Raw genomic sequence first — 12,133 nt, 5'->3', positions numbered from 1 at the left:
TATATTCTTATCAATATTACTATTTAGAGGATTTCCCTCTTAAAATAAGAAACTCTTCTTGGCGCCTATTTTAGTATAAAATATACTTAAAGTAAGTGGGATATCCTCTAAACAAGAATACAATTTTTTCGGTGAATGACGCGTGTGACGCGTGACAGTTGTCGCGTTTGTCTCTTTTTTAGCTTTAATGTAGCACTTATTTTTTATCACTCAATCAAAGCTTGTAACTTTTTACCCGTGTGTCACAATCAGCCTCAGTCTCCTCTATACGTGCGAGATATTTTTTTTAAATCGATTGTTTTTTCGTCACATGACGCGCTCGAAAACACGCTCTTAATATTTGTACGCGTCGATGGTTCTTCTCTTTTTTTTTTGTTTTTTTTCAAGAAACGGAATTCCCGAACCTTCTTTCTTGGCAAAGTATAAACGTATTTCATCAGTGCACAGTGTCTATTGACACATATAACAAGACTGTTAATTTTTTGAGCAAGAAAAACCTGAGAAAGCCGCCAGCAATTTTTTTTTTTTCTTCTTGATTATATCTCGCATCTTGTCGAGCTGAAAATTATAGTAAAAATCCATGCACGCGCTCTGCAAAAAAAGCGTTACTTCACTTCCTTTCGTGATTAATCGCTCTACGAAACTCTGATAGAATCGAATGAGATTGTAATAAATAGAATAAAAGTTGCAAACAAAGACAGAGAGAAGAAAGCGAGAGAGAGAGAGAGAGAGCGAGAGAGAGAGAGAGAGAGAGTTGCAGAAGCGTGATTTATTATGCTGCATTATCCCTGGATTTCCGAGGACAATGGGTTAATATTTCGCGTAAAAAAAAAAAAAAAAAAAAAAGGATAAAAATCGACAGAGAAATGGGTTATACGCGTGAAGAATAGTCGATATTTCTTTCGCGCCGTCATTTCTTAGAGCCTTCGACATGAGAAACATTAATCGCGCGCCGATGAAATACTTGTCTCGCGCTGCAGACGGGCATTAACTACTTACCACACGACTTTGCGACGCGCGTTATCAATACTGCAGCTTCCATTCCCTTAATTTCATAAAGTTCGCAGCGCGCGCGAGCGCGCGCGCTTTCCGCGAGTTATATCGAAAGGCTCTTTAAAACTACATTATCGTTTTCCCTCGTCGGTCCACTCGACGATCTTAATTCTCCGAGATTCGCGGCGACTATCTTTTGTGGGTAGGCGTCGCTAAAACTTTCCAACACCCGGCTCTTTTATATTAACTTTCTTGCTTTTTACTCCTCACTGTCCCTTGAGCCTTCTCTTCGCGCGGCGATGCATTTTCCACTTCTTCTTCTGTCTACCTGTCGAGAGACGAACTTCAGGAAACCGTTACTTAAAAATCGATTCTCATCTTCTCGCACCGAGCCGCCATTCTCGCTTGAGGCATCATGCAGATAACACTTTTGATCGGTTTCTTGTCATTTAACTAGAAACCGGTTTTTTTAAAAAAAGGAAGGGCCAATAAGAGCCTCAACACGGATGTTAGTGTGTAACAATTAAGGATTTATTAATATTCGATAGTTACGTTTCGAGATCCTAGGTTTGGATCATCTTCAGACAAACGCCTGTACAAAAATATATATATATATATATATATATATATATATATATATATATATATATATATATATATATATATATATATATATATATATATATAAAATGCATGTATGAATAAAAAAATATTACAAGAAGCAATGGTTAACAAAACTTAGATAGGTGTCAATGGTATTATATTGGACCGTTTATTTTGAAAGTGGTGTAAGTCCATTTTTGAAAAAAAATGAGATATCACGTAATTCATAATTCATAATTGACAGATATGGTAACCTATAAGTTTCTCGAAACAAAAGAAAAAATGGACTTACACCACTTTCAAAATAAACGGTCCATTATGTCAAATGACTTTCGACATGTCAAACGTGGTCCAGTAAAAGTAAGTGATAAAATTGTGCGACTGTCACTTTTCCATGTCGAAAGTCAAATGCTCACAAAACAGTGTGAAAATTCAAATAAAACTCCGCAGAAACAAAACAGAGACATCTACCAACGATATTAATCGATCAGAACTAAAGTTTCTCCTGAATCGTTCGATAAGAGTCAAATATGTCTTATCCGGCAACTCGGTATCGCCCTGTGAATTAAGACCCATCGATTGTTTTTTAATATAAATCATTTCGGATATTAAACGCCTTGAGTAAGATTGCTCCTCATCTAAAACGGTAACATTTTCCCAATCAAAATCGTGAGTATATTTTAAACGGTTTTTTTGAATTTTTCGCAGGCGGCGAAATCGGCGGAGTATATTATCTCTCTTCACAAGTGCGGTCCTGAAACTAACAATTTTCTTTATAAAACATCAAAACTTAAAGTTAATTCTTAAAAAAAATAAAAACTTACATCGCCAGCGCTGAAATTTTCTTCTTCTTCTTATTATTATTATTATTCACTTGCATTTTGTAGTCACAAGTCCGTTGTTAAAAAAAAAAAAAAAAAAAAAACTGATAGCGCAAACGCGAAAACTAATCCTATATCCAAATATAGATTAGTTTTCGTGTGAAAAGCAAAGCTGAACGAAAACTTTGTTTTCGGAACGATAACGTGTGTGCGCGTTTCCAAGTTGTGCCGCTCGGAATATCACACGACTCGAATCTCCGCACTGAAACTGACTGAATACCGAAGAAACACGGCCGCGGAAGCAACACGGTTTTCGGCGACAGTTTCTGAATTAATTCGTTCGTGACCGAACACAGCACTTGGCCAGAGAGAAGCGACACGGATGTTCGCAAAGTCGCAATATGGCAATATACAGCTGGCCGGTAAGTTTCGCGAAAGCGTTGCGACGAGGAGAGGGAAATGGTTGACCGGCCGCCCTTTTGAAGCCAGAACTGCGAGAGAGAGAGAGAGAGAAAGAGAGAGAGAGCTTGTTCTCTCTCGAGGAGTTGGCATCTAAATAGTCGCAGAGCGAGGACGAGTTTCGCAAGCTGTGTGAAAGTTGTGTGTACGATAACGGTTGCGGTTGACGGGCGAAATGCGGGAATGTCGCGCGCGTAGAAGTTTTAGACTCCCGAGAAAAACACGGGAATAACCGGGTCAGAGATTCGTCAACTTGAATCAATCAAAGCGTTTTCTCGAGCATATATATACGCGAAGGGACCGAACAAAGAACAGAACGCGCTCGCGCGTTCGTTTTCCCGCTCGACTTGCCGTCCCACAGTGTCCTATGGAATGTCGTCGTTCTATGGAAAAACTTTCGACACATTTCGAAACCGCGCAATTTCCTATGCGACCAAAGGCGAAACGCTCTCGCTGTTCCCCCCCCCCGGCGATTCTTTCTGTCTTCGCGGACAAAACCAAAATGAAATCTTGTCGGAGATTTAGCTTCAGTTCCCTTTCGATTGAGCAAAATCTTTCGAGTGGAAAATGCATCCTTGGCGAGCGACGTCGCGATACCTCAGGGATTGGAAGTCGGTATAATTTCGGAGAGAGAGAGTTCAATTTTGGCCGCTACACCGGAGAATATAGGGTTAAGCGGTTTGATTGCGACTCCGAAGCAAATACAACAACTCTCGCAACTTCCCGAGTCGAAATTTAGCGTCTACATTGAACCTCAATTTTTGAAAAAAGAAAATTTCGGACGTCATAGCAGCGTCAAAGTAGCATCTACTTTTTTTCTTACTCCTACTTTGAGCCTATCAGAGCCTATTTTGAACCTATCAGAGCTTGCAATGCGCAGTCTGATCTGAGAATTGAGTCTTACTTTAAAACTTTAGCGGGAAAAAAGGAACTTTCGGACGTATAGCAGCGTCAAAGTAGCATCTACTTTTTTTCTGACTCCTACTTTGAGCCTATCAGAGCCTATTTTGAGCCTATCAGAGCCTGCAATGCGCAGTTTGATCTGAGAATTGAGTCTTACTTTAAAACTTTAGCGGGAAAAAAGGAAATTTCGGACGTATAGCAGCGTCAAAGTAGCATCTACTTTTTTCTCACTCCTACTTTGAGCCTATCAGAGCCTATTTTGAACCTATCAGAGCCTATTTTGAGCCTATCAGAGCCTGCAATGCGCAGTCTGACCTGAGAATTGAGTCTTACTTTAAAACTTTAGCGGAAAAAAAGGAAAATTCGGACGTACAGCAGCGTCAAAGTAGCATCTACTTTTTTTCTTACTCCTACTTTGAGCCTATCAGAACCTATTTTGAACCTATCAGAGCCTGCAATGCGCAGTCTGATCTGAGAATCGAATCCTACTGTAAAACTTTAGCAGGAAAAAAGGAAATTTCGGACGTATAGCAGCGTCGAAGTAGCATCTACTTTTTTCTTACTCCTACTTTGAGCCTATCAGAGCCTGCAATGCGCAGTCTGATCTGAGAATTGAATCCTACTTTAAAACTTTAGCAGGAAAAAAGGAAAATTCGGACGTATAGCAGCGTCAAAGTAGGATCTACTTTCTCTCTTACTCCTACATAAAAAAAGAAGAATTGAGGTTCAATGTAGGCGCTAAATTTCGACTCGGGTTCTCAACAATATAAACCGACGTATTAATGTAACAATAAATTATTGCGTGTCGTGTGTTATAGGACTTTTTTGTTTCTTTGATCAAAGAGAAAAATAAATTGAAAATAGTCCGTTGTAAATGCAACAATCGTGCGAGAGCAATTTTGTTCCGCGCGAACCGTTTTCTTTCGTTTTTATTGAACGATGTTGCAAACTGAACAAATCAAATAAAATTAAACGATGTTGCAAATTGAGTTTGATTTAACTCCCGAACGAGCACATGCTAGATCTGTATAACGTTTCCGAGCCGTCTTTGCTCGCTCCCACGGAGTTGCATGATCGAGAAAACGCTTAGATTGATTCGAGACGGCGAATGGTCGGCTCGATCGTTCTGTTTTTTTCTCGAAGATAAAATTCTTATCCTCTTCCGCGATACTCTTATGTGTTCGAAGAATATTAGTTTCTTCCTGTCCGGAAGGGGCGAGCTCAAAAGTCGCGGTCGGGAAAAAGATTATAGACAAGAAGATCAAGAGAGAATGAATAAACCCCTTCCTCCCTCAGGTTTTCGCTTCTGAAAAATACCTGAGGGAGCAATGAATGGGAAGAACGTATCTATGATACGTGTGGATACCTTTCAAAAGGACTCGTGGGAGAATGAAGCTTATTCGTCATCCTGTCGGTCCGATAGGTCGTACCAGCCATACCACCGCGTATGTTGCGCCACCTTAACATACCACGCGGCGATCCTCGGGGGAGTAAATTCTTCCAATAACGGGAAAAAATATATGTCGTCATTCTCCGAAAGAAATAAATTTACTATGAATGTGTTCGGGGCTTGTGTAAACTCGTACGTGCGTTAGAGCGTGACGTGTTTCTTTTGAAAAGAAACTTCCGCCAGAGAGAGTTTTCATCAATCAAAATATTTATATATATATAAGAAAAAGACATCCCAGTCACGATGATTTTTTGTTCCTCAATGCGCAATTACATTTCTTTACACTTGGATAAAAATGTTGTTATTATATCATATATATATTATATATATATATATATATTATATATATTATATTATATATATTATATATTATATATTATATTATATATTATATTATATATTATATATTTTATATACTATATATTATATTATATATTATATATTATATATATTATATATATATATATATATAAATTTGATGTAACAAAATAAAAAAAACTAACATATATTTGCTTCGAGCGCAAAATAAAATAAGACAGAAACTGTAAATAACAAAAATAATAACGTGCCCCGTTTCAGTCGTCTCTCGTTAGCTCGGATTTCATTAAAGTTTATCGTTTCCTAAAAAAAATAGGAAAGTGAAAAGTCTAGCTAGATCGCAAATACGAAGGAACGCCCTTTCAGAAAATAAATTGCTTGAATAATGGAAAAGAATCGCTTGAGTCTGGCTTACGCATCTCTCTCTCTCTCTCTCTCGACTCTCCTTCTCCCCTTTTCATCAGAACTCTTTCGACCAACAAAACCGTCCTATCGCGTGTCACTCGCACGTATCCAATCCCAACCGCGTTCCTCTCTTTCTACTATTTTGTGAGATTTTTCGCGAGCTTTCACCGACTCTTGAAAATTTATTCTCCAGCCGTAAATACAGAAGTGTGTATATCACATAGTGGTTTTATTCAAAAATAAATATCTGTATACATACACGGGGGATATATATATATAGGGGAGATCACAAAAGGAATGAATTGTCGTCAGAGAAAAGTAAACCCGCGTTCATTAGGCAAAAAATTGAAGCAAAATTGTTTTGAACAATGTAATTGTTTTAATATTTTTACTGTCAAGTTTCATTTGTCATCAATCAATCAAGATTCAATCAGAACACGTTGAAGTTTCTCTTATTTCTTTGTCAACCCCCCCCCTCCCCCAACCGCTTCGAGAATACTCCATGTGTGCGGTCTTTCTTTTCGTTCGGTTTTCCCCTTCGCGTCTGAAGTATCATCCACAATGAAAACGAGACGAGGAAGTCACGCTAAGAATCCGTCACGACGTGAGTGAGAAAAAAAAAATAAAAAAAAGAGGAGACACACTATGGCGAAGCTGTGGGGAATGAGAAAACTGAGGAGGAATCCTAAGACATTCAGTTTATCACGTTGCCAGCTTAACAAAGCATTCCCGTTTACTGGGGATAACGTTCTCTCCCGCGAGAGGGAGAGAAATTGGAAGTCTCGTGCGACAACTTGGCTCCTAACAAGGTTGACTTCCGTGTCGATAATTCAGCAAGTTTCAATCAGTCGCTGATAAAAATTTAATATAAATATTTTATAGCAAGGTTGTACATAAAATTGTTGCTTTCAACTATTGATCCCTTTCTCTCTTTCAACTTTGATTTAAAATTTTAATTATTAACTCTTTTATTTATTAACTCTTCAAGTTTGAAATTTCATTTATTAATCAAATTTACTATAATTGTAAAAGACACATTTTATATATAATTGTTTCACAAGAACGTGTTTAATTTTCAGATTTGTTTAATCAACAGAGATTAATTGTTATTAAAATCGATATTAATATATATCGAGATTTCAAAGCTATTTCGCTAAAAAGCTGTTCAATCGGTTCTAAAATATCGCGTCACGTTCGGTAATAAACTACTCGTGTCTGCGTAAATCTTTGATCGTTGCCATTAAAGCATCGGCGGATGTAACGTTAGAAAGCCCGACATTTCGATCTGTTCTACGGGCGACTGGCCCTCGCGCATTGGCATTCTCCGCGCGAGGTCGCGCAGCCCCAGAAAGAATTCGCTCTGAAGTTCAATCCGGGTTCGCGCAATAAGTGTCACTGACCTAACGTGCGCGTAATATAAACCAGTCCTGTGTTCGTTTCTACCACTAACGCAAAATTTAATTCGAAAAAGCAACTCGACAGATGCGTAACTATCTTTCTATCCCGGCTCGGAACTTTAATCCAGGAACAACCATAAAAATAAACGAGAAAAGATGCTGTCCAAACAAATCGAACTTGATCAGAATCGTAAAAAAAAAGCGATTGTAAAAACTTTTATTTAAAAAAAACAAAAAACAAATCCTTGATTTTCGCATTAATTCCGATTGGACTTTCCGCTTTCTTTTGAATAATGTAAAAAAAATTCTCCCCATTGTAATGATGAAAAAATTTCCGATGATTAACCGCTCCAAAATTTCAATTGAATAAATGAGAAAGAAGCGCTTGAAACATCGGGTTCGAGCGGTCTAAGCTGGCTTGAAATTCACGGTGTCTCGATGTCATTATCAGGATAGCGAAAAAACCGTGACTGTCGAAATAACTTAACGTTGAATTATGGGAGTTTTCAGAGTGTCGTTCTCGAGATGAATCGACTTGGGATGATGGTGGACCTTTCTCACGTCTCGGTCCCAACGATGCTGGCCGCCATGACGACGTCGAGAGCGCCGGTGATTTTTAGTCACAGCAGCGCTCACGCTCTTTGCAATTCCTCGCGAAATGTGCCTGACCACGCGCTGCGACTTTTGGTGAGTCCCGCCAAAGTTTCGAAATAATAATCGTATTTAGTGACGTACAAACGCACCTAATGCGCATTATTGCACGTAGAGCAGATCCTAAAATATATCATTTTTGGACTTCATATAATTTAATACACCGAAAAAATTGTATTCTTGTTTTGAGGATATCCTACTTACTTTAAGTATATTTTATACTAAAATAGTCGCCAAGAAGAGTTTCTTATTTTAAGAGGAAAATCCTCTAAATAGTAATATTGATAAGAATATATACTGATTAGAATATAAAAAGCCTCTATAGAAAAACATATACATCTCACTATCAAAAAAGACTATATTCTTAAATTAAGAATATATTCTTAAATAAAGAATATATTTTTAATTTCAGAAGAATATCATCTAAAATCTTTAAGAAGATTTTTTAAGTATAAAATCTTCTACTTACGAGAATATAATTTTTTCGGTGTAAGGTTGAGCAAGGCGAATAAAAGCCAATATACTGGGTGTACACCGAAAAAATTATATTTTTGTAAGTAGAAGATTTTATACTTAAAAAATCTTCTTAAAGATTTTAGATGATATTCTTCTGAAATTAAGAATATATTCTTAAATAAAGAATATATTCTTAATTTAAGAATATAGTCTTTATCGATAGTGAGATATATATATGTTTTTCTATAGAGGCTTTTTATATTCTAATCAGTATATATTCTTATCAATAAAATTAGAAACTCTTAAAATAAGAAACTCTTCTTGGCGCCTATTTTAGTATAAAATATACTTAAAGTAAGTGGGACATCTCTCCTCAAAACAAGAATACAATTTTTTCGGTGTGGTTGTATGTATAAGTAAACTTTAATGCAAAACCAAACGTTTCAATCCTTGGTTCAGATCTTCTTCAATGGTTAACATAGTTTTTACCAAAATACATGATATTGCAGATGAAGTGTGATGCAAACGATTGTCTTCTCGAGAGATGGTAGTTAAAAAGTGCCGTGTTAATGAAATTGAAGCACATCACTATTTACAATCGTGTCACCTCATACAACATATTGGGTATGTTTCTATCCAGTGTACAGTGTATTTTGGTAAACTATGTTGTTAACTATTGAAGAAGATCCGAACCAAGGATTGAAACGTTTGGTTTTGCATTAAAGTTTACTTATACATACAACCACACCCAGTATATTGGCTCTTATTCGCCTTGCTCAACCTTATTAATTTATCAAGAGCTTGCTCTATCTTCATATAATTTATATAGCAATCGCGCTTACAAAAATGTAAATTATAATTTGTTTACAGGCGCAGACCGGTGGTATAGTTATGGTATCCTTCTATCCCCATTTTATCAGCTGTGGCGAAGAATCGACGCTCGATGATGTAGCGGGTGAGTGTTCTCCGCGAAATGAGAGAATTGTGTTTCATTATCAATTATATATATATATATATATCGGTTAGTTTCGCGAAAATGGAATGATGAAAACCAACCCGCACAAAAGCAAATATCCCATTGCCGTCAGTTTCAGTGCATAAATTGGCGTAATGTTACTAAAGCTTCGTGAAATCAAAGATGTATATATATATATATATATATTATTCGTGTTCAATAGATGTTTACTGAAACATACTGTTATATGTATATATATATTGTATCTCTCTATTAGATATTCGAAACAACGCACCACGCGCCCACATACGATTCGATGAAATCCGATACCTGCCATTTCTCGCGTTTATATATTTTTTTACATTCGCATTCTTCTCGGAACGAAACAAACGCCATTGAACAAAACATGGGGGAACTCTCTCTCGGTTGAACTTTTTTTTTTTTGTTTTTTTTGAGGAGTAATTAGCGTTGCTTTGGTACCTTCATGTTTTGTAACTCGGAGCGCATCAATCATTTTATGTCATTTATTTTTCAAAGTAAAGCTTAATTGAGAAAAGCGAAATAATATCCAATTTCCGCGTTTCTTTTTTTCACGGCTGATGTGAAGCTTTTTTTGTTGCCAAGCCAGAACGTTTTTTTCAACGTCGTCGTTGACGCTGCAAAAGCGAACATCCACGAACACTTCTCTTGCCGAAGCGGAGAGAGAGTCAAATGAGTTTCCGCCAATTCTCAGAGGGTTGTGTCATCTTATTTGCATTATTATAGGACTGGCTTCAAGTTCCGAAGACATTAACATTTGAAACGGCATCAGTAATGCGAACGATGTGTGCACGTATATATATATATATATATATCCGCACCTAATTGTAATTAGCTTGTCGCGGAAAAACGGAATTTTAATTCGAGCGATATTTCTCCAAGAACTGAAATTTCCACAAACGTACAAATTATTTTCCAAAAAACTTATTGGTTTGGAAAAAAAATTAATTGCTCTTATTCCACTGTGTGTGTCGGTACGCGAAGATATCACGTGGTGTGAACTTCTGACGAAGTTAACTTCATGTTTTTTTTCCCGCAACGAGAGCGAGATCGATCGCGAAGCGATACACGTCGTTGTATGTACACGAAGCCGTAATCCAAAGTTCACACTTTGCACCGTGGCTAGACCGCGGGGGGGGAGAGGGGGGGGTCTCCGAGCGCATCCCGCGAAAACCGGGGAGCGCGTTCTGCACAGACAAACGTGACAAAAAAAAATTGAAACTCCCCGTGACGTTTCCCGTGGGAGCAGCCAATTCCGCTTGTGATATTGCCAAACAATGTCGAGTTTTTTTTTTTTTTTTTTTTTTTTGCGGACGTGAGTTCTGATCTCCCCGTGAAGGATGAGACGCTTATTATTTTTTCTTTCCCGTTCCGAATTTTGTTAAAGAATATTCTAGTTAATTCTTCATCCGCGAAAGATAATAACCACGGGATAATAAATTTCTTCATTTTGTTCTATTTTTCTTCCGCTAATCCCTCAGAATTTTTTATGTGCGCGAGCTGCTCCGCCCTCATCTCGAAAACTTGAGAAAATTTGTAGTTTTTTGCTTCGCTCGCTATATAATCCATTTTCCTGACTGTGTTTTCTTTTCCGTGCGAACGAACAACAGACGCCAAAATTCAAGCGCGCTATATATCGCTCCGAGAATACAACGTATCTGTAATAGACACCTGTATGATTTTTATTTCGCTGTGAATATTTTCGTATACACACTTTTCTGAAACATCGCGCGCACAAATCGCTCAAAATAATTTATAACCCGCTGTCAATCGCGCGGACTATAAAAGTCAAAGTTGCGCGCGTGTTCGCAATTTTGTGTTCGCGAGCGCAAAAGAACAAAAAAAAAAAAAAAAAAATTGGAGCGATAATTGTTGCGCCGCGCGTCGGACGTAGCTTAATCGGGGGTCTGAATAATCGTTTCCTTCCGCACCCCCGGCATTCGTAATTGCTTTACATCGGCGGCCACAGAATCGCAGAGAAAATTATGTCCGTCCGTGAGAGAACCCGTGGGGGAGAAGAAAATTATGCGGGAGAACGGGAAGTGCGCGTCGTATATATTTGGGGCGCGCGCGCGGTAATAATGTGGCGCGGAATTGTGGCATGTTTCCCCGTGACCAACCCCCGTTGGCCGGCATAGCCACCTTAATGATTGATTTCATCGCATTTGCCAAACGCCGTTTACCCTCGCGTTGTATCGCAACGATCGCGCCAATAGCCCAGATCTCGCGGCTAATGTAGAACGCCCGGATTCTACGGAGACCTCAACAATCGCTGTTGTGTTAACACGTTCCGTGGGTCGTATACGCCCCCCACTCTAGACTTTCCGTCTAGGCCATATGCTATTTTCGCTATCGAGTGTGACATTTTCATAAAATAATGAAGTTTGATATAAACAGCTCCAGAAATTCTTATTAAACAGATATACAGGGTGTCCCAGAATTGGTGTAACATCTCTCGTGAACAAATAGAAGGAGTAAAACTGAGTCAAAAAGTTTTATACCATTTTGCTAGATTCGCAATAGTTACTTACCAGCACCGAAAAAATTGTATTCTTGTCTTGAGAATATCCCATTTACTTTGAGTATATTTTATACTAAAATAGGCGCCAAGAAGAGTTTCTTATTTTAAGAGGAAAATCCTCTAAATAGTAATATTGATAAGAATATATACTTATTAGAATAT

General features: G+C 37.9%; 1 protein-coding gene across 1 annotated transcript in view; it reads left to right on the top strand.

The window, feature by feature from the left end:
* Positions 1-12,133, top strand: part of LOC109857407 (dipeptidase 1) — a 124,933-nt gene that overhangs the window by 69,054 nt on the left and 43,746 nt on the right. Inside the window, exons 6-7 of the mRNA XM_020433682.1 lie at positions 7,860-8,036; positions 9,327-9,411. Coding sequence (XP_020289271.1) covers positions 7,860-8,036; positions 9,327-9,411 — 262 coding nt within the window. The remainder of the gene's footprint in view (positions 1-7,859; positions 8,037-9,326; positions 9,412-12,133) is intronic.

The sequence above is a fragment of the Pseudomyrmex gracilis genome, unplaced genomic scaffold (genome assembly GCF_002006095.1).
Source record: "Pseudomyrmex gracilis isolate BER0280 unplaced genomic scaffold, ASM200609v1 scaffold_157, whole genome shotgun sequence".
NCBI lineage: Eukaryota > Metazoa > Arthropoda > Insecta > Hymenoptera > Formicidae > Pseudomyrmex > Pseudomyrmex gracilis.
This window is presented reverse-complemented; position numbering and strand designations above follow the sequence as displayed.